General features: G+C 45.9%; 1 protein-coding gene across 1 annotated transcript in view; it reads left to right on the top strand.

Annotated features, from left to right (window-relative positions):
- Positions 1–6,835: 6,835 nt before the first annotated feature.
- The window catches only part of GCLC (glutamate-cysteine ligase catalytic subunit), a 34,319-nt gene continuing 20,167 nt past the window's right edge, over positions 6,836–20,987 (top strand). The window contains exons 1-3 of the mRNA XM_063389375.1: positions 6,836–7,129; positions 18,856–18,968; positions 19,775–19,957. Of these exons, the coding sequence (XP_063245445.1) occupies positions 6,980–7,129; positions 18,856–18,968; positions 19,775–19,957 (446 nt within the window). The 5' untranslated portion in view covers positions 6,836–6,979. The remainder of the gene's footprint in view (positions 7,130–18,855; positions 18,969–19,774; positions 19,958–20,987) is intronic.

Genomic DNA, 20,987 nt, shown 5'->3' with positions numbered 1-20,987 from the left:
GCATGACGTAAAAGGGATGCTCTCGGTGGGACACAAGCTTTATCAGCTTCGAGAGCTGCGCGTAAAGCGCGTTGTTGGAGACCTGCTGTAGTACGGCCTGATCGGCTCTGGAAACTACCCCCGCTACGTACGCGGAGTCGGTAACAATGTTTAAAGGTCCGGGAAACCTCTCTAATGCCCTGACGACTGCGGCCAACTCAGCAACTTGAGGCGAGCCCTCAACTATCTCAACATCACTGTCCCACTGCTGAGTTTCGGGATCCTCCCAAGTCATTACTGACTTGTGAGAAGCCCCGGACGCGTCGGTAAAAACGGTCAGAGCTTGGAGTGGTTTCTGACTTCGGACTCCCTTTAGTGCCAATTTGAAATCTAGGTCCGCATTAAACAATTTGTGGGCCGGCCGATGAATTGAAATTTGGCCCGTAAAAGAATCCAGAGCAAATTGCAATGCTTCGTTATTTTGAAGCAGAGTCTCCAGCATGGGTTTTGTAATCTGGCCCGACGACAATTTGAGGGGAAGGTGGATGCACTCAAAGTCCACACCGGCCAATTCGCAAATGCGCGTTCGCGCTTTGCGAATCAGCTCAGCCATGATCTCCTGTGGCTTTGTCAGTCTTTTGGGCCGGTGGTGGCTGAGGAAGACCCACTCTATTATGAGAAGTGGATCTCGTCTGCCATGGCCCGTGCCGTCTTGATGTGTGTGTGATGTTACCTGTGAGTCCCACTGAAAAATGACCCCACAGAGATGTGGCAACTTACCCATCACGACAAATCGGAAGGGTAAGCTGGGGTCGCACCTGTGCGCTTGGCGTGATGACAACGCCTGTTGAACCTTTTCCAATGCTGCCTTGGCCTCCGCGGTAAGAACCCTGGGAGAACATAGCTCCTCTCCCCCTTTCAATAAATTGAAAAGGGGCGCCAGGTCCTCTGTAGAGAGACCCAGCCAGGGCCTTACCCAGTTCAATTCACCACAGAGACGATGGGCGTCCGCAAGGGTCCGAACCGATGTCCGGATGGCCAATTTTTGCGGAACAATGGTCCGCCGTCCAATTTCGAGCCCTAGGTACTTCCAGGGTGGCATCCGCTGAATCTTCTCAGCTTGCAGCTCGAACCCTGCAGCAACTAACACACCTGTTACACGGGTGAGTACCATATCCAGTTCATTGTCTGTTGGGGCGCAAACGAGGATATCATCCATATAGTGATGGATGATAGCCTCCCCCGCGGCTGCGCGCACAGGTTGCAGCAAGGAAGCGATGTACAATTGGCACATCACTGGAGAGTTCTTCATTCCTTGAGGAAGGACCCTCCAGTGGTACCTCTTCCTTGGGGCCGCTCGGTTGATGGTGGGTACCGAGAAGGCAAAACGCGGCGCATCATCTGGATGAAGGGGAATTTGGAAGAAACAGTCCTTTAAATCAATTACTGCCAGATTCCAATTTTGGGGCAACATGGCTGGGGACGGCATTCCTGGTTGGAGAGAGCCCATGTCTTCTATTACATTATTAATTTGTCTGAGGTCGTGAAGAAGGCGCCAACGCCTTCCGTCACTCTTCCGAATGACGAAGACGGGCGAGTTCCAGGGGGAATTCGTTTCCACGATGTTCCCCTTCTGGAGCTGCTCCTCCACGAGCTCGTTGAGCGCCTTTAATTTTTCTTTAGAAAGCGGCCACTGATCAATCCACACTGGGTCATCAGTTTTCCAATTCAGCCTGAGGATTGGGCGCTCCTCAGTGACCGCTAGGCAAAAAACCTGAGATGGAGGGGGGTCAGGGATACTGATTGTGACTCCCCACTGCGACATGAGCTCTCTGCCAAGCAGAGGCCGTTCATACTTGCAAACGAAAGGACGTGTAAAGGCCAATTGTCCTTTCGGCCCCGTAAATTTCACCATGTGCTTAGATCTCCGTGCCGATTGGAAACCCCCAACTCCAGAAATGTTTGCGGGCGCGTTCTCCAAGGCCCAATGTGACGGCCACTCCCGGGTGGGAATGATCGTCACATCTGCACCTGTGTCAAACAGAAGACCTCTGTTAACTGTTTCATCCCCAATGGACATTTTGCAATCTATAATAGGTTTATTCTCTGTGATGACATGCACTGTGTTAACGGATGGTGTATTCTCAAGTGGCCTATAATCAGGGTAGACTTGGTATTGTTCAGGCCTGGTATGGGGAATGGCCTGGGCCACTATCTGTCCTGATGGGTAGAAACTTGGGGGATGTGTTGTGCGCAGCCAGACATTAAGAAACCTGGGATCACCCTTGTAGGTTCCCGGGTAAACCTCAATGTCCTGCGGAGTATTCTTGCAATCCCCAACGACAATGAACTTACCTTTTTGACGGAAAGGCCAGTCCAGAAGGTCGTCGCAGTTGACGCGAACCGGGTGCCAAAAGGTGTCCGTCAAGCGACAGCCCTCGGTGAGTCGCAGCCTGTAAGGTTTGCAGAAACGGGAAAAAGTCAAATCCGGGAAGCCTCTATCCTGTGAGGGATAGAGGAAGTGCCAGTCCGCAATTTCTGTGTCTGTCCAGTGACCCCCAAAGGCGACCAGTGCCTTATCTCTTGCTGTGCCCACCCCGTTGGGGTCTTCGTGCCGGGTGGGCCCGCACTCCCCCCCTAGTTTTTTTGTGAAGGCTCAGAGTTGGTTTGCTGTGTCTGCGATTTAGCCAGCGGGTTGTGTGGGCACTGGCTAATAAAATGCCCTTTTTCATGGCATAAAAAACATTCGACGCGCGCTTTGGCTGAGGTGGTTGCCGTCGGCCTGCGAGGTGGTGGGCGTCGAGGAATGGCGTCTTCAGCTACGTGCACCTTGTGAGCTCCTTGTTTGCCGGTTGTGGTCAGCTGCTGTTGCAGAAATGGAACTTTCTGCTGACACACCTGGAGCATCATCTGCAATGTCCTTGGGGGCTCTGGTGGGAGACTTAAGATGGCCTGCTTACATAAATTGTTCGCGTTAGTAAACACGATCTCCTCCAGGATTCTTCTCCTGGCGACTCCGTCTGCCACCTGGATCTCTAGGGCCCTGGACATTTTATCAACGAAGTCAACGAATGACTCCGCGTCTCCTTGCTTGATCTGGGTGAAGGGTGGAAGGGGTGCACGAGGCTGCATTGTGAAAAATGCCTTGCAGGCTATATCTTTAACTCTGGGCAGAACAGCAGGTGGAATTAGTAGAGCCTGAGCCTCAGGAGACTCAAAGGGACCCTCCCCGCCCAGCAATTCGACTGAGAGGGGATTTCCCCCCTCATCGATTGCCGGGAGCGGCAGATGCGGCAGCTCTTCCCGTAGGGCTTGCCTAAAGGCGGCAAGCCATAATTCATATTCTGCGGGTGTCATCAAGCATGAAAATAGCTGCTTTAAATCTGCGGGAAGAACTGTTGCAGCTGCCAAATCCGCGTGAAGGAGGCCGCGGAAGTATGGACTCTCTCTCCCAAATTCCTTGTGCACCTTACACAAATCTCTAATTATACTTTGAGAAAAAGGTTGCCAATTAGGTTTTGGATCGCCACCCCCGCGAGTCCTTCGGTAGGTGACAGGTGCAGCTGAGAGATGTACTTCCTGTTTTCCCTCGCTGTTGTCTTCCGGTCCCATAGTGTGGGAACCGGAAGAGGCAGCGTGGGAAAATTTGTCGCAAAATGGCGTCCTTCCGGGGCGTGGGGAAGGGCTCGGCTCCGCCTTCGGGGAGGAAGTGGGAGGAGCGTCAGCGGGAGGAGAGGGAGGAACCAAAGGCGGGGTTTGGGAGGTCACAGAGGGTGGGAACTCCTGGTACGTGGGAGGGGTTGAGGGAGGGGCCATGGGAGGGGCAAAGGAGGAAAAAGTGGGAGTGGATGTGGGAGGGACTAAGGGGTAAAATGGGTTGGGCGAGAAAAAGGGGTTTGGCGGGTATGAGGGGGTTGGGTCGAAGAAGGGATTGGGTCTTGGGGGAGGGGGGCGAGGAGGAGGGGTAGGGGAATGGCGCGAACGGGCGCCATCTTGTGCGCCACAGGCGCCATCTTGTGGCTCCTGTGACGCACCTAAATTAAATCTAACTTTGGGTTTGCAACTGGGAGATTTGGGGGAAGGAGAGGGTCCCCGAGCCGCTTGTCCAGGGCGACTCGAGGATTCCTCAGCAGTCCGGACGAGACTGCTGAGGCTGGGGGATCGGGAATTCTGCCGAGAGCTTGGGCTGGCAGACCGATGGTCTGAAGCTCTCCGCAGAATCCCTTTCTGGGGAACACGGGGAGAGGGAGAAGGGGATCGGGAAACTGGGGCAGGTGGTCGCGGTGGCTTTACTCGCAATTGAGAGCTTTCGAAAATCGTTTTAAATTTGATAATTAGAAACATAAAATCACGGGGACAATCCGAATTAGCCGCTCTTTTTTCAATTGCCTCCCAATAGCGGGGGCTCTTAACCAGCTCTTCGGAGGTATTCCGAAATTGCGAATAAAGCCAGCGGACCAACTTTTTGAGGGAACCAGACGAAAACTTAACTTGGTTCTCCTCTAACGTTTTAACTAAAACATAAAAAACCCCTTTCTCGGTGGTCGAGAGGGAAGCACCCATTTCCCCGATATAAAGAGACCACCGCTACCCAAGGCTGGAAAAACACAAAACAAAACGAAAACACAAACCGCCGCGACTTAAAAGCCGAAATCAACTGCACTCTCTACGCGCCACAAAACCTCTCGGCGCGCGACGGGCTCACACGTCCCCGAAAAAACCACTCTGCGCCCCCCCCTCCGGGCGCTTCCCCGAGAGCGGACGGGAGCAAACCAACAAAACAAACACGAACTAAAAGAACCAAAAACTGCCTGGGCACGACCAATCCCGAGGGCAAGGCCCCAACCGTCCCCCCCTCGGTCCCGCACGGACTTCTACCTTCGGAACCTCCCCCCGTGGCCCAGGGAGAGGGTCCTGACGCGTGCCCCCGACAGTGGGTGCTTACCAGCAGCCTTGGGGTGACTCTCTGCCTCGGGAGACTCCACGGAGAGTGCTGTCCGCGAAGCTACCTCCCGGATCTGTGCGGAGCGCTCCTCCGAGGAGGCTGCTCGACGCACAGCGGTGGGACCGCCCTGGATCTGCGCTTCAAGGTCCTGCGCCTGGTGCAGGCACCTCCGATCCGTCCGGGGGCCACAAAGAAGGAAGACCCAAGCCTCCACGGAGACTTGAGGCTTCACTTCAGGGCCCCACGTTGGGCGCCAGCCACTTGTCGCGGTGCCGTCACCGAAGCCCCTCGGCTTCGCCCCGAGCTAGCCCAGGCACCGGAGCAAGCGTGATCTTGGGCTGCTCCTCAGTACTCTATGAGGAGTCAGCTTTCGTGGATTCTTTTTCCCTGAGGGAAGCCTCACGATGATAAAAGGTATCAGGCGACAGGGCAGAGAGGAAGAAAGGAGGATCCAGCCAGCCGGACAGTTAAACAGTAACTTTAATCCCAGTGAACACTGTCAGGGCCAGGCGGAGCTGGACCCAGAACAAAGAAATACACCAGCTTATAAGGTCTCGGGGAAGGGGAGGAGAAATGGGAGTTCCTCTTTGTGGCAACCAATGGAAACTTGACACCTGGGAGATAAGGGGAGGGGTTGCAAGCCTTGAACCAATTAGGGGATAGGGGAGGGATAACACAGTGGCGGGAAAAGGGGAAAAGGCAACATGTAACAAAAGTGAGCTAAAAATAGGGGCTTGTAGGGAGGATGTAGCAACTTATGAATTTCAATTAGGGGGGTTACACAGCAGCATACAGAACATATAACAGCATTGGACCCACCAATCCTTTTTCTTTTCACATATCTGAATCTTTTCCACTTGGTAAACCACCCACATGTCCTTCAACTTTACCCTATCTCAAAACTCTCTCTTTATTGTCCTTCTTCCAGCTCCCTCTCTCACTTCCTTGAGTCTCTCTTTAAATCTTCTCCCTCGTCTGTCCTTCTTTTTCCTGACACAGTCCTTCGAAGCACTTTCTTTCACCTGCTTATACTGTCCTGCCTCCTCTGGAGGGTCTAACTGGGGTTTAACATATAACAATGGGGAAAGTCCAACTGTCCACACCACCACAGAGGGTCTATGAGTAATGAATTTCTGCTTCTCAGCAGTGAAAAATTTTCCCTTTATGTTAATGTTCAGCCTTTTGTCTCTTTAGTAAAGACTCAGTCTAATAGGCCTTCCTTCTACTTTTTATCGAATGAAAATACACGCCTTGACATGTTCCCGCATCCTCTTTCCTGAGACAATGCTGCTGCAATTCCCTCCAAAACATCTGCCAGATAACAAATTCATTTTCAACACCTTCACGAGCTGGGCTTATGCTTGACACCACAACGTGTGTGTTCCGCAGCCGGAGAGATGCAGAGAACGATCTACGGGGGATGAGGTGTGACCTCTCTGGATTTCCCCCCATCCACTGCGAGCACCACGTTTTATCCCGGTGCTCTGATCTGCAATACACCCAGCAGCGTTCGCGCACTCTCCGCGCTCCGGGGCCTTTCAATCAGGACCTTTATTCTGGCGCTCGCAAGCCCTCGAGGGTCCCTTTCCCCCAGAACACCAGCCCGGCCAGACGTGCCCCGTCCTGCCGGGGACATCCTCCGCCGCCATGTCGCCTGGCGCAGGCGAGCGGCGCCTCCTCCCCTGGGCCGGGCCGTGGGCCGGGCGTTCGGAGCAGCGGCGCTCACGGTCGCTGCCGGCGAGCGCGTTTGCCTCCCCGGGGCCGCCGGATCGCTCCTTCCCTCCGTCCCCGGCGGCTCCGCGCCGAGAGCGCCGCGGGGCCGGCAGCCAGGCCGCGCTCAGTCCGGCGCTCGGCGCGGCGGGGGCGGCGCCTGCCGGCGGAAAGTGCTGAGTCACGGCCTGACGCGCGCCGCCGTCACGTGCGGCGCCGGGCTCGGTCCCGCCGCCGCCGCACCGAGCGCACCCGCCGCACCGAGCGCGCCGCGCACGGCGGACTCCCTCCGCTCCGGCTCCGCTCGCTTCCTCGGCCTCCCTCCCTCCTTCCCTCCCGGCCGGCATGGGGCTGCTGTCGCAGGGCTCGCCGCTGAGCTGGGAGGAGACGCGGCGGTACGCGGAGCACGTGCGGCGGCACGGCATCCTCCAGTTCCTCCACATCTACCGCGCCGTGCGCGACCGCCACAAGGACGTGCTCAAGTGGGGCGACGAGGTGGGTGAGAGCCCTGCGATCGCGGCCTCCGCCGCCGCGTGTCGCGGGCGCAGGTGCGGTTCCGGTGCTGTGCGGGTCGGGCCGCGGCGGCCGCGATGCCCGGAGCGGGCCCGGCCGGGCGGGCGGGGACGTTGCGGGCTGCCCGGCGGGCTTTGTTTACCTCGCGCACGCACACGCCGCGTTTCGTTGCGCAGCGCGGCTGCCCCGCTGTCACCCCGGTTCTGAAACGCCACAACAACTTTCAGTGTTTCCGCCTGGCACCGCTCGGTTGCCCGGGCAGCCCCTCGGGAGGTGTATTCCCGGGGCGGTGATGCTCGGCAGCACTCGCTCGCTCTCCGGAGTTTGTTTATGCTCTCTCGATGTGTCTGAGTAAAGCATGTCTACGGCTCTAGTCCGAGGCAGTGCCTGCTCGGACTCAGACTCGGTTTTGGGGAGGAAAGTGAGGGAAGCAGGACCAGGGATGGGCGGGCTGCAGTGGCAGCCCTCTGGCCGCGCACCGCGTTCCTCCTGTATCCCTGTGGGAAGGGGACCTGCCGAGCGCTGCTTTACCCGAGTTTCCTGGGCGTTTGGTACGTGTCAGGCTGCCTTCTGAACAAGGATCAGGATGATCGTTCGGGTCATGAGTTGAACTTTGTTACAGGTGCTTTGTGCCCGAGGAGCGTAACTTTAATCACAGGTCTTGGGTGTGTTGCCTTGTAAACCTGCGCTCAGTTGTGCCACAGCCTGACAGCACTCTGCAGGGAGCAAGGGCTGCCTCCTCTATTGATCATCTCCCCAGGAAACAGGGAGCAGCTTCACATGTGCTGCTCTAGAAGCTGTCCTTGTCCGTGGTGTTGGTGAGGTCCAGCATTGGTCACTTGGAGGTGTTCTAGGTGTGGCTGTGGGGAAGTTGGAAGAGCAGAATAGGATACAAACAATGTGGGGACTTGGCCATTGCATCTCTGTCTCATGCACAGTTTGCTTTCTGAGCAGCAAAGGCATTTCTGGGAAAACTTTATTCAAGTAATAGCAGCTGTTCACAGATGCTGTTAGCCAGAGGAGAATGCCGTTCACCGTGTGCACCGTGAGAGAACTTGTCTCTTAAAGTCAGTTCTTCTTTAAATGAACCCTTTTTATAACTCACATAACAGCAGGGCAAGCATCAGCACATAGAAGCTGCTTCCATGAGTGAGTGGAGGCTTGGCTACTAAAATCTGTTTAATGAAAGTGTGTGTACTCTACACCACAGGGTTTTGCAGCTAGAGTGGTGTGAATTCAGAAAGTTTAAATATACTTTTATCTATCCCTGGATGACGTTTGTGTTCCCACGTCTTGTATGACTAAAGTTATGCTGACAAAAGAGCCTCACAGTCTTGAGTCCAGGAATATAAACAGAGTCTTCCTGTTGCTCTGTGACTTAGCTTGAGGGTTTTCTCATTAATCTTTAAGAGATGGTACTCATTTTTCAATAGGTGTTAGATTTTAGTTGTCCTTGCTTTCTCGGAGTGAGATTTCACAAGATAGCTAAGGCCTGATCCACTAGCAGGCTGGTTCAGCTTCCCTCCCTGTGTTCCAGGCTTGTATTTCTGCTGCCTGCCTGGTGTTGTAACTGGCCAGCTGAGTTCAAAAAGTTAAAGACTTTAAAGCAGAAAAGACTTCTTCCATTCAGCTTTTTAGGGTGATTGGTTTTCGCACCAGAGCTTCTTTCACAGGTAGACCTAACAAGGGCTGCTTAATATGAGAAAAGTACCAGGAGTGTGTGGAGGAAAAGGTCAAGTACAACCGGCCCATGCAGCACCCACAGCTGATCATTTGGTAATCTTAGATGTATTGTGAGACTGGACTCTGGGTGCCTCGTTCTTCCTTTGGCCTGGGGACCATGCTAAACAAAGTGTTTATGCTCAATAAATAGTGGAGCTTTATGTTAAAGGAGATTCACAGTTTTCTTCTACCATGCCCCAGCGTGGCAAGAGGCAGGATTTTAAGAGCAGTATCATTGCAGACATGATTTTGGTAAGGAGCTGAGAGCTGTATTAGAAATGTCTGTGAACATCCAGAGAAGGTCGTGTAACCTGGTTCATTGTCTACTTTTTCATTTTAGCGAATGCTAATAAACTCCGGTGTGGCAGCTTTATTCTGCTGTGTTATGCAGTTACATATTTTTATGTAACACAGCATTTAGGAGTGTGTTAATGTACTGGGTACTTGTAGCCAGTCTGCTCTTGTGCAAACACACAACCATACCTCAGTCCATAACTTACTTGAACTGTGCTGTTGATAGACTAATGCAGAGGACAGTACATTTGTTTTCCATTTTTCCTCTAATATCTAGTTGTTAGAAAGTGGCACCACATTTTTATGCAGCTTAGATGACTCAACTAATTGGACAGTTTTCATAAAAAGTCTTTTTTGCACTTTGACCTTCATGTATAAAATCATAGCCTGAGGGTGTTTAATTGTTTTAAAAACTTATTGAAGATAGAAATCAAGAATGAAGATGACAGCCCTCATGTAATGGTAGAGATAAAATCAGAATAAACAAAATTACTTTTGTGTTCAAGAGATGGGTCTGTGATCGTGTTTAGTGAAAAATGTATTTTGTAATTTTTTTTAAGGAATGCTTATGAGGAAAAACCCAACTTCAGTAGCACATACTGAGTTTGTCTTTCAGGGCATATGTGTGAATACTTGAAAGATTGTTCGCCATCCAGGTGATGCCATTGTGAAAAGGAAATACCGTGTCTGCCCATGGGTGTAGATACCAGCCTTTGCTTCACTGGGACTCCCACTTCTCAGTGTGTGTTGTAACACTCATTACAGAACTGTGGGGGTCCTTAGGGTGCTTGTAACCTCCGAGGGACTCCATTCCCTGGCCTTCCAAGGGAATGAAACTGTGGGGAATCATCATGTACTGTTTCTTGGGTGTCAGACAGAAGTGTTAAGGCTAAGTGCTAACAGAGCATGGTGGTGGCATCTGTTTTGAAGGGAGTGAGACAGCATCACAGCTTGCATTGCAGGATAGCATTCCCTAGTGCTCCCATCCTCTCCTGAGTAAAGAGCTGGAAAGGTCAAAACACTGGTTCTGCTGCCTTCTGAAAAGTCAGCTCTTTTGTTGCTTGCACTGTTAATAGAACCAAGAGCTGTTGTCTGTTTTGTGGTAAGTTCTTTTTTACTCCATTTTCTGCAACCATGAAGCTTTGGCAATGGTAAAAAACAAAAGCCTGCCAAATACAAATGTAACAGAATAAGATTTGCTTGAAAAAACCTTTCTAAAGGTCTCCTTAAATTTGCATTTGCAGGTAAAGGTCCTCTGCTTCTTAATCATCCTTCTGCCTCATTTAAAACTGACAGTTGACCTCCTTGTTTATGCTTGACTTCCTCTGACTGTGGAGAATACAAAACAATGAGCTATCTCATTATCCCTCATCAAATCCTGCCTTCCTATGATTGCCTTAATGTTCACAAAGTTAGGTCTGCTGGTGAGACCCTGTCATGCTAACAAGTAGGATCTCCTTGTGTTCTCATCTTCCTCTTCCATCCAATAATGTGTGCTTGACCTCAGGGTTGCAGAGTTGTGATCGTGGTTTATTTTTTTTTATTTTTGTGCAGCAGAATCAAAACCCTGCAGCTTTTCAGTACTGTGTTTCAGAACTCCAGTACAGTTGGCAAATCCTATATGAAGCAGTTTGTGCAGCTTGGCAGATGCTAGCCTACTCTGCTGCTTCCCAGCTTTTATTGCAAAAAGCTCCCTTCAGTGCCAGTGCATTAGTAGCCTCCTGTGCTGTTCAGCACCTCTTGTCTGCTGATTGCATTCCTCTAACTGACGGATGTTGCTTAAATTTCCCTTTGGAGCTTCATGAGGACACTCGGATCAGACAAGTGGAATGGCTGGCCCTTGGCAAGACTCGTTGCTGCTGTTTTGTGCTGAGCCTGCACACAAGTGTAGAGTCACAACAATTCAATATACGTATGTATCCATGTGTGCATGTAATATGTGTCTTCCACAGTCTGTAAAGACTAAGGAGGAGCTGTTTCAGCAAAAGAAAAATTTGAGAAAGTTGTGCCAGAAGGAGATCTCAGAAGGAAGGGATTTAGAAAGCAAGCATGGGCAAAACATGACAGTTTTGTTTTGAAGTACATATGAATGAAATAGAAATCTGACTTGCTCGGCCTTGTTTAGTGAAATTGGACATAATGACCCTTTTGTTGTGTATGAGTCTTGTTCCTGTCAGTGTGGGGACCTAGTACACAATAAGCATCTTCAACTTTTTAAAAGCTGCTTCCTTAATACAAACTCGAAGTGAAATTTGGAGGCCTTTGAAAAGATTTGATAATGCTATGTATGAGGCAGCATGAGAATTGTACCACTGCACTGCTTGCGAGTTGAAGTCTTACTGAGTTAATTCTAGTTTGGTTTTGGTTGTTTTTCTTTCCTTCCTTCTACCTCATCCTCAGTCCTTTTTAAGCTTCTTTTGATCTTTCTCCTGTACACTCAATTCGTTCCCCTCCTTATCCTTTAGTTTTTCAATTACACCTTGTAAATAAGTGAAATGAGAACTGAAATGAACATGTGCTTATCAGCACTTCCTCATGCAAGAAGCAAAGCAGCCCTTTTCAGGAGCTACGAGAGGCCAGAGGTTTCCTACTAGAATGTCCCAAAGGTGTTGCTTCTGATTAGAAGATGCCTGACTTTCTTGAGACCTTTCTCCTTTTTCTTAATGAAAGGCTAGGCTGTGAAAAGAGCTGAATTTCCTCTTGAGTGATCCTTTCCAGGGAACTAGCTATTGCATTAGTGTCTTGTTATGGTTTGGGATATTTCCAGGGCAGCAGCAAGGTGTAGATGTTACATTACAGTCTGCAGAACTTCAGACTGGTAAAATTATTGCTGCATATTAAAGAAATTAATTTGGGTTCAGATGCACACATTTTGAGGCTCCAGTTTGCCTGTCATGCATTTAAAACCAGGAAAAAAATGTAGGGCATTGTTTAGCCATGGTGAATCTAGCTCACAGCTGCAAAGAAGAAGTACAGGTACTATCCCTAATGTACACAGAGGAAGGTTTTGTCTTCTGTTTGCTAAAAAGACAACCAGTGAGGCTTGGTGAAAGACAGATACATGTGCATAAAAATGTTCCAAAAGAGGTAAGAAAGGACCAGAACTGGTGAAGGAGTAAGTTCAGAGAGTGTCAGGGTGTACAGAAAGGTAATGTTCATTTCTTATTTTACAAGAAACTTGGCTAACCTAATGGACCAGCAGAGTAGATGTCCTTTTAAGATAAATACAAAGCCTAGATGCCCTGTGGAACAAGATGCCACATGATAGCTTTGAAGCTGAGATAGACATTGACTTACATGGACAACAAGAATAGACAATTTAGTATGGTTTCTTTAAACTTTATATGCTGCAAGATGTTTGTCCATCTATCCAGACCACTTAGATAATTGTATGGTGAGTTGTGGGGTTTCTTTAATGCTTATCTGAAGCTTTCTAACTAGCTTTTTGTTTTATATGATATAAATAAAATGAAATCACAAAAAATAGTTGTTATGTTTCCCAGAATGTCAGTAATATATGGTCTTTAAAAAAAAAATTCATCCAAGTCGTTGTATTCATCATCAATACTGTGGTGATCTCACATTCTCACTTTGTATAAACTGCTGCAGTATACCAGTGTGCAGAAATTGCTTTTTTAAAAGCTTTTCTTTGTAATCTTGTGCCTATATTAAAGCTAATGGTAGCCTGGAGTCTTAGAAATTTTTTTGCATTCTTGTAATTTTAAGACAAATGCTTTTAGTCTCCCTGTCTCCCAGTGAAATTCTCCAAACAGAACGCATTTTTTATTTTTTTTTTAATGCAGAAATTCCTCGCGATGGCCTCTGCCAAATGTGGCATGTGCGGCTGCATCTCGATGGAGCTGTCTTAATCGATGTGCTCACCCGCTGGCGCTTGGGGGGAAGCAGCACTCATGAATGATTGCGTTATTTGTCACATGTCTGCTTATGCACCCTTTCTCTCTGAGCTTTCTCTGGCTAAATAAAGGGACAGTGGAATTATTTCTTTACAGATAGACTTAGTGCTTCCTTAATATCTCCTCTATGGATTCGTGCTGTTTCAAATAGCGTTTCTGGGGCTGGGTCTGAAGGTATGTTGTTAGTGCATCAGCTTATGCTGCTTGACAGCCATACATGTGTATGTATGCAACCTCTAAAAGGAATACATGAATGCACAGAAGTATAACTCTTTAAATCTTGACTTGAGCAAGATACGTGCCCTTGAAGAGTCTTCATGTTTATTCCTTTCCTTGAATACCTTGACTGACTGCCATGAAACTACTTTTTCTCCCTGGTTTTAATCCTGGCATCAGGGAAAACCTAAACTAAACCCTCTTGTTCTCAAAACATGCACAGTGTGCTAACCCCATGATGGCTGATAACCTTGCTTCATCTCCCTTTGCTCAGCTCTTCCAGTGGCTGGGTGCTAAGATGTGTGTAGGTCGTAGTGCAGCACCAGTGACCTACCTGAGAGCTGTACTGCCAGATGCACTGTGTATGTGACATGCCAGACTCATTGTAGTTCATACTGAGACGCTCTTTGAAAATTTAATTTTGTAATCAGTGAAAACCAGTTTGGAAATTTTGGGGTTTTCTGTTGTGCGGAATTTTGTTTGGATTTTTATTTAGGTTTTGGTGTGTGTGGTTGGTTGGTTGGGGGTTTTTAGGGGTTTTTTTTAGGAGTTTTTTCCCCAAAGCAAGCTGCACTTGGTCATAAATATTGACCCACCCCCAAAATAAACATTGATTTCCTCCTTCCCGATCTCAGATTTTAATAAGAGAAGCTTAAATTACCTACGCTTTGTATATTGCTGATAACAAAATACTCTGCTCACAGTGTATTTCCTTCTGTGGGTATCAAGTGGGTTGCTGTGGTTTTATCACGGGATATATACTATTGTAATTCCTATTTTCCCTCAGGACCTCTTCTTGATGTGCAGATACCTTTAGTTAACAGTATGAGAAAGGATGAGTACAAGAAAGATTTTTATTGTTGATGTTGCATATTTGATTGTTCAGGTTTTTTATTTTTCTTTCTGATACAAAAGGTGAATTAGAAACCTGCAGCATTTTGTTTCATATAAACAAAATAAAGTTGTCTTGGCTGCAGAAAGCTGAAGTTAACACGATAGTAGTCTTTTAAATAATATTAGCCTCAGGTGTTACATGGTACAGAAGTCAAAGATGACACTTCTTTCTGTAATGCACCAACTGTTATTTCTTTCAAATCATGCAAATGGTTATAACTTCTCAATTTTAATTTCCAATAACCCAGCTTCCTGGTTTGTGGTGTGTGCAGAAGGTTCTCTAGTCACGTTGTATCATGCACAAAAAAATTTGGACCCCTGATGTGGTCACATGGGAGGGGGAGCAGGCAAGAGCACTTAGCTGGGGCTGGCTGTGTTTACTGAGATGAGAGCCTCTGCATTCTCTTTGTTTTGTCTATGGTAATATTTAATGTGGCATAGCAGTTCTTAACATTTTTTATTACTGTCAATGTAATGTAAAACGTGAGTTTTGTTTCTGGGACACGCTTTCTGTGAATTGGTTTTGTTTAGAGCTGGTGGTGGTGCTTTTTAATTGAATTGGCACTTCCAATCTGCTTGACCAATATTAAACATTTTGGGAATTACATTTTAATCTTAGTTCTCTTGTTGCAGATTTTTTCTATTATTTCTGTGGCAGAGAACATCCGTGATGATCTCATGAGTGTGGAAATGCCTTGCCTCATGCCAGTGCACAATTTGGAGGCTTGCTGGCTAGAAGCAGAGTAACCAGCCTCTGTGGCACTTCCAGATTTGTTTTCTTCTGAAATTTGCTCCTTTGGGTGTTAGACTTATTGTAAGACAGTAAAGCTTTCATTAAAGGTACATTAACAGTTGTTTCTTTTCTGTGGCTCTATGCTTTATCGCATCAGTGGTGAGAAGATAACTGCATCAAAAAACTCTGCCTTGGATATTATGTTCTACATCCAGCAGAAGTATTTGTACCTACAGAAAATAATCTGCTTTTTCAATCTAACACTGAAAACTTGTGGCAGAGGTTCTTTAATGAACAGTCAGATTATTAAAACTTTGTTCTCCTCAAGGCTGTCATTTAATGATAGTGGTATTTTAATGATGCATTGACTGATGAATAAATATATGGAAGAACTACTGGTTTTTTCATAAGTGATCTTAATGACTTGTGAAAAGGGTATTTTCTGCTGCATAGGTAAGTATATGAGGCAAACTGCAAGAAAATACTTAAACGTTGGTAGTGGCTTGTGTTAACAGTAAACAATTCCCACGAGACCTCATTGGGTGTTCAGGAAAAATTTTCAATTTCCCTTAAAGCTCCAGGCCTGAATGAAAATTAACGAGGAGATTGCTAACAATTGTTCCAGGTATGTGTGGCAATAGCTGTTCAGTGGAAGGAGAAAGAAGCTGCCATTGAGATTATCCTTGAGAAACAGGAGTGGTCCATGAGTCACCTATGATCAGACTTATTTAGGATCACATAATGGTTTGTGTTGTAAGGGACCTTTGGAAATCATCTTGTCAAACTCCATGGCCTGGACAAGGACAACTTCCATTACACCAGGTTGCTCAAAGTCTTATCCAAACTGGCCTTGATCACTTCCAGGGATGTTACATTCACAACTGAGATGGATGGTCAGGATTGTGGACAAGGCTAATGCAGGTACTGTTTTTCACACATAGCATGAAACAATGCTTTTTTCATTGCTTTTCTCTTAAAAAAACCCAAACAAACCTCTCTTCAAATTATTCTTATAAACTAAGGATAAAGGATTTTAATGTTTAACGCCACAGCAGAGGCTTTACTGTCAGCTATTAGATAGATTTTGTTCCCTGTGTAGGTAGTGTGATGGTGTTAAATTGAGTATGCAAGGACAGATTTTCATACTGGGAAGCAGACCACTACCAAGGCAAGTGTTTGGACGATGATATGTTGCTATCCAGGCGTTAGAACGATAAATTACATTGTCAGTAGAATTGCCATGTTGAGGTTTAGGGCTTAACACGCTACCAGTGATCTTGGGTCTAGGGGTAGAGGTTAGCAAAGCTTGGGGAGAAGGATGTACTACTGATAGTGGGCACAAAGGACACAATTTACAGGCCACAAGGATATTTGGCAAAATTCCCAAAATAAGTAAGAAACTAAGAAAGCCAATTCAGCAACTGTGCGGAGATCAGTTCCAACTGGGTAAAAGGTAATTCTGGCAGGGAGACATTCCCACCACCATGGTCTGCTGACTCAAGAAACCCACCAACTCAAGAGAAGTACTGAGCATGCAGACTAACTAGCATGAGAAGCAAGAGAATCATTTAACCAACAGAAGGTAGAATTAATAAGAGAACTATGTAACTTGTAGTCAATGAATTGTGATTCCTTTGCTAAAATGTATAACTGGTATAAAGTTTTGATGATAGGGGAGCTAGCAGCCTTTTGTGGGTTATCACCTAGCTCCTTGCTTTGCACAAATTAGAATAAAGAAATATTCAGCCCTGAGTTGAAACATGAGTGTTTCAGATTAGACATTAGAAAAAAAATTTCACCATTAGGGTGGTCAAGCACTGAGATAGGTTACCCAGGGAGGTGATAAAGTCACAGTCCCTGAAGATGTTGAAGAGGCATCTAGGTCTTTCTCAGTGATACTGGTTTAGTGATTTAGGGCTTACAGTGTCAGTGTTGGGTTGACAGTTAGACTTGCTGATCCTTAAGGTCTCTTCCAACCTTGAAGATTCTGTGATTTAATAGAAGTACTTCATCTTGGTGTGTACACTGGCACTGCACACTGGACAACAAGCCCACATTTGGGACAACAGTGTGGCATAGATGGCAACTTCGGTTCTCATTGTTCCTTAAAATTACTGCTAATGGGTTGTTTCTGATACACCTTCATTTTTAAAAAGCATTCCTTATGCAGAAATAATATGGGTAATTATGGTTAAATAACTCAGGCATTCAAACAATTTCAGACATGCTTACCCATTTCCAGAGAGCTGTCATCTTTCATTTTGCCTCCAGACAAGTCCAGCACAGCTGTTTGACTTAATGAATGGAGAGTGGTTGTGGTTCTCTGCAGTTGAGAGGTTTCAAGGTCTCACTTTTATTTACAGAGGTGATCTCAAAGAATTTTCAAAAGCCTGAAATTTCCTTCATAGCCAACTATGAGAAAAGGTCTTAGTGAGTGAAGTAACACCATTCTGGGTGCTAGCAAGGTCATGGAGCATAGTTCTTCTTGAGAAGATTCAGTAATGGTGTGGAGTGGAGCTGCCGTGGAAGTACTCTGTAGATGCAGTTACATTGCAAGCCAGTACTTATGAGGAAGGAAGCCGCTAAAGAACAGTTTTCCCTTGTGTTGGCTCATGAGTAGTTCTGATACTCCAAGTATTTGCTTTAACTAAGATTGTATTTGCTTTTTTAATGCATTTAACTGTGAACACTAATTTGTTTTAGGCTTGCTCTGTGTCAGAATGGGGCAGGGGGTTGGACTTTCAGCTTTCCCTTTGCAACCTTACTGGCCAAAGTGCTGTTCCTTTGCCTGGTGAGGTACCACAGAACCTCTGTGAGCCAGGCAGGCCAGGGGTGGTCAGAGAGATTGACCCACTGAGGTTTGCGCAGTGTTGTCTGTATGCAGGGAGGAGCTGGGATGCCATGTCTTGTCCTCAGCAGCTTTGCAGCATGTGCCAGCCAGAAGACAGAGGTGTGTAGGGTTTGCTGCATGATGAGAGCACTGACTGGAAACTTGGGTCCAAAGTGGCCATGACAGGGTGCATTGTCCTCACTGGCTCTAAGCAAGGCTGCTGGTCAGCCATCTGCATCAGTAGTTTAATCTGATGTGTATTTTGCTTCTTGCTAAGGAGCCTAGTTAAAATTATAGAGAAAAGTGAACTCTGAAGAGTTCAGCAAAATAATGAATTATGGATGTTGGGTGAAGCCCCTCATATTTGGCCTTTGGACTGGAATCTCTGCCAGGCATGCTGATTCTCTCAGCTTGGCTGCGTTTCTCTGAACTTTGTTGTGGATAAAAAACATGTGAGAAGTCTGTGAATGATGACCTGAAGTTGAATGTAAAAATGCGTATTGTGAATTTCTTTCTTTCTTTGTAGCTGTAGGCTAAATCTTTTGGTGAGTCTAAATTACATTCTTTAAGGATGCCCATTCAGTCATTCCCTCTGTTGTCAAGATACTCTGTGGGTTACTTGGAACTGTTGGCAGCCGTGTGAAGTTTTTTCTTTTCTCATTAAAATTAATGGCAGATCATCTGTGTGTTAAGACAGCTTTGAAGATTTAGTCAATGTTTCTGCAGGCAAAAGTAATAGTTGTTTCTAAAGCTAGATGCATAAATGCAATATATTCACTACTATACTTGAAATATGAAACACTTCGATTTCTTTGGATTTGTCTTCTTAACTTAGTGTTTCTTTACACTTTTGGCTTGTTTTTGGGTTTTTTTTAACTTACAATTTGGTTTATAGAGAACTACAGTGTTCTTTTTTTGGTTCTTTACTGGCCATCTTTGCCAGTACTGCTTACTGCATTCATAGTTAGTGATGTTTTTGAACCTTTGTAAAGGTTTGTGTGACATATCTTTTTTTTTTCACTTGAGGCTTAAAATTCTGTGCCAATATGTTTGTCTGATCAAAACTTACTGTTTAATTGTTTGTTTCGTTTTTATTATTTACAAGGTGGAATATATGTTGGTAAAATTCGACCATGAAAATAAGAAAGTGCGTTTGATACTCTGTGGTGAAGAAGTTGTTCAAACACTGCAAGACAAGGGGGAGAAGGTAAACCCCAAGTGAGTAGCTGTTTCCAGTTTTTCTTTCTTTTTTTTTTTTTTTAATCCTCCTGTTATAATACTGTACAAAATTTTGTTAACCTGGCTTAACATTCAAGTCTGCTGTTGGTAAAACTGTAAACCACAGATCCTGATATTTTCAGATAAGTCTGGGGTTCAGGAAGTGAAATATTTTGAGCACACTTGCAGGCAGTCATATCATGCTTTGAAGTAAAGGAGAATGTAATGGTGAGCCCACAGAGGTTGCAGTTTGGGTGCTTGTTTTGTCTTGCTCTGATTTTGTGTCTGTGTGTATGCAGTAATCCATGTCCCATAAAGTACATGTGGATGTGTCCTTGCTCCTGTGTCTCTTGAGTACAGGAGCAAGTGAGGGCTGTAATAGGGAAAACTTGTCTGTAGGAGCACTCTCCCATTTTGGAAAGAACTAGAAGTGTAGGTGTAAGAATGGCAGGCAAGTTTTTCGATCCTCTCCTGTGGAAAAGCAGCAGTGATCTGTATTTTCTGGTTCTGGTTAAAACCCCAAGAAACAAAGCTTGAGACAGATGCTAAGGGTGACTGTGGTTTGGTATAGGCAAATCCTACTTAGTGTATTACACAGCAGCACTATTACTGCCAAACTGCACCTTGCTGTCCTTTCACCACTTCCTGATGATGAGGTACACTGGAAGGTACATTGTGTTCCTCTGTCAAATATTTAAATATAGGAGATTTTCTTGCAAGTGGTATTAATTTCTGAAATTCTCACAAATAATTCATCTGTTTTGAAATTGCAGAAATATTTAAATGTGGCTCTTCTTTTATTATAGTCACCCAACACTGTGGAGACCAGAATATGGAAGTTACATGATTGAAGGAACACCTGGACAGCCATATGGGGGAACCATGTCTGAATTCAACACTGTGCAAGACAACATGAGGAAAAGACGGCAAGAGGCTGCTTCTATGCTCAAAGAAAACGAGGCTGTTTGCACAGTGACATCATTTCCAAGGTGAGAAGGTTGGCAAAGTGGTTCTCCTTTTCTCCTTACACACTTTTTCTCTGTATTGCATACAGGTAAACTGCTCAATGAAGTAGGGAAAAATATTTGGTTAAAGTACTTTGGGTTTGGTTTCCAGTCATGTTTCTTAAAATTTCTATTGCAACAAGACAAGCAAATAAGTATGTTTTATATTTTTAGGTTGCTTCTAACCTGTGACGATTTTGTATTAGGAGAAAATACTGAATATTTGTAACATTAAGTGTTAAGTCTTAGAGTAGTCTACCACCTTGAGCTGATACAGAAAATTACATAGAAAAGGTTTCTCTTTACCTGTTTAACTTACTGTGATCTGTATAAGTAGTAATTTTGCAAAACATGGCTAACCTGATTTATTTTTAATACTACTTTCTCGCTAAAGTACATGCAGGCTTCTGGTAGTTTGGGGCACCCAGATGTAGTACTTCTATTATACAATACTCTACTTACTGAATCTAGAAAGGAGAGCATCTCTCCTGGGTTAATAATACCCTTATAAAGGATAGATTTCATCTTTTTTATTGTTGTAAAGGAATTCTTGAAGAAACTAAATTTAGGAATGAACTTCATTATCTAGGAGAAACTGTATTTTGTGACATTCCTTTGAAATAAAATTCTAAGCAGAGATGTATTAAATTTGTTCTAACTAGCCTGGTCAGTGAAATGAATGAATACAATTATGCTTATAGTGGTAAAAAAGTTGCTCTGCAGTAGAAGTGGCTGCCCTTCCTAACTAGTTTCTTGTGTAGTACAGAATGCAATAGCCCAAAATTCATGCTGAGAGGAAGAACAATACAAAATATGCCTTAGCAGCAGTGGTGCCAAAATATCTGCATATTGCCCCATGAATGCTGTTTTAAGAACAATGTTAATAAAATTTACTTTCACTTTATGAGAGTTATACTAAAGTCCAGTGGTTGTTTGAGAATTGGGTTTTTTTCCCCTGCAAACTTACAGGTACGTTATGACTTTTAATAAGTTTCACATACAAATGTTTTGGACG

Source organism: Prinia subflava, chromosome 2 (assembly GCF_021018805.1).
Source record: "Prinia subflava isolate CZ2003 ecotype Zambia chromosome 2, Cam_Psub_1.2, whole genome shotgun sequence".
NCBI lineage: Eukaryota > Metazoa > Chordata > Aves > Passeriformes > Cisticolidae > Prinia > Prinia subflava.
The sequence above is the reverse complement of the archived record's forward strand: the minus strand, read 5'-3'. Positions and strand labels throughout refer to the sequence as shown.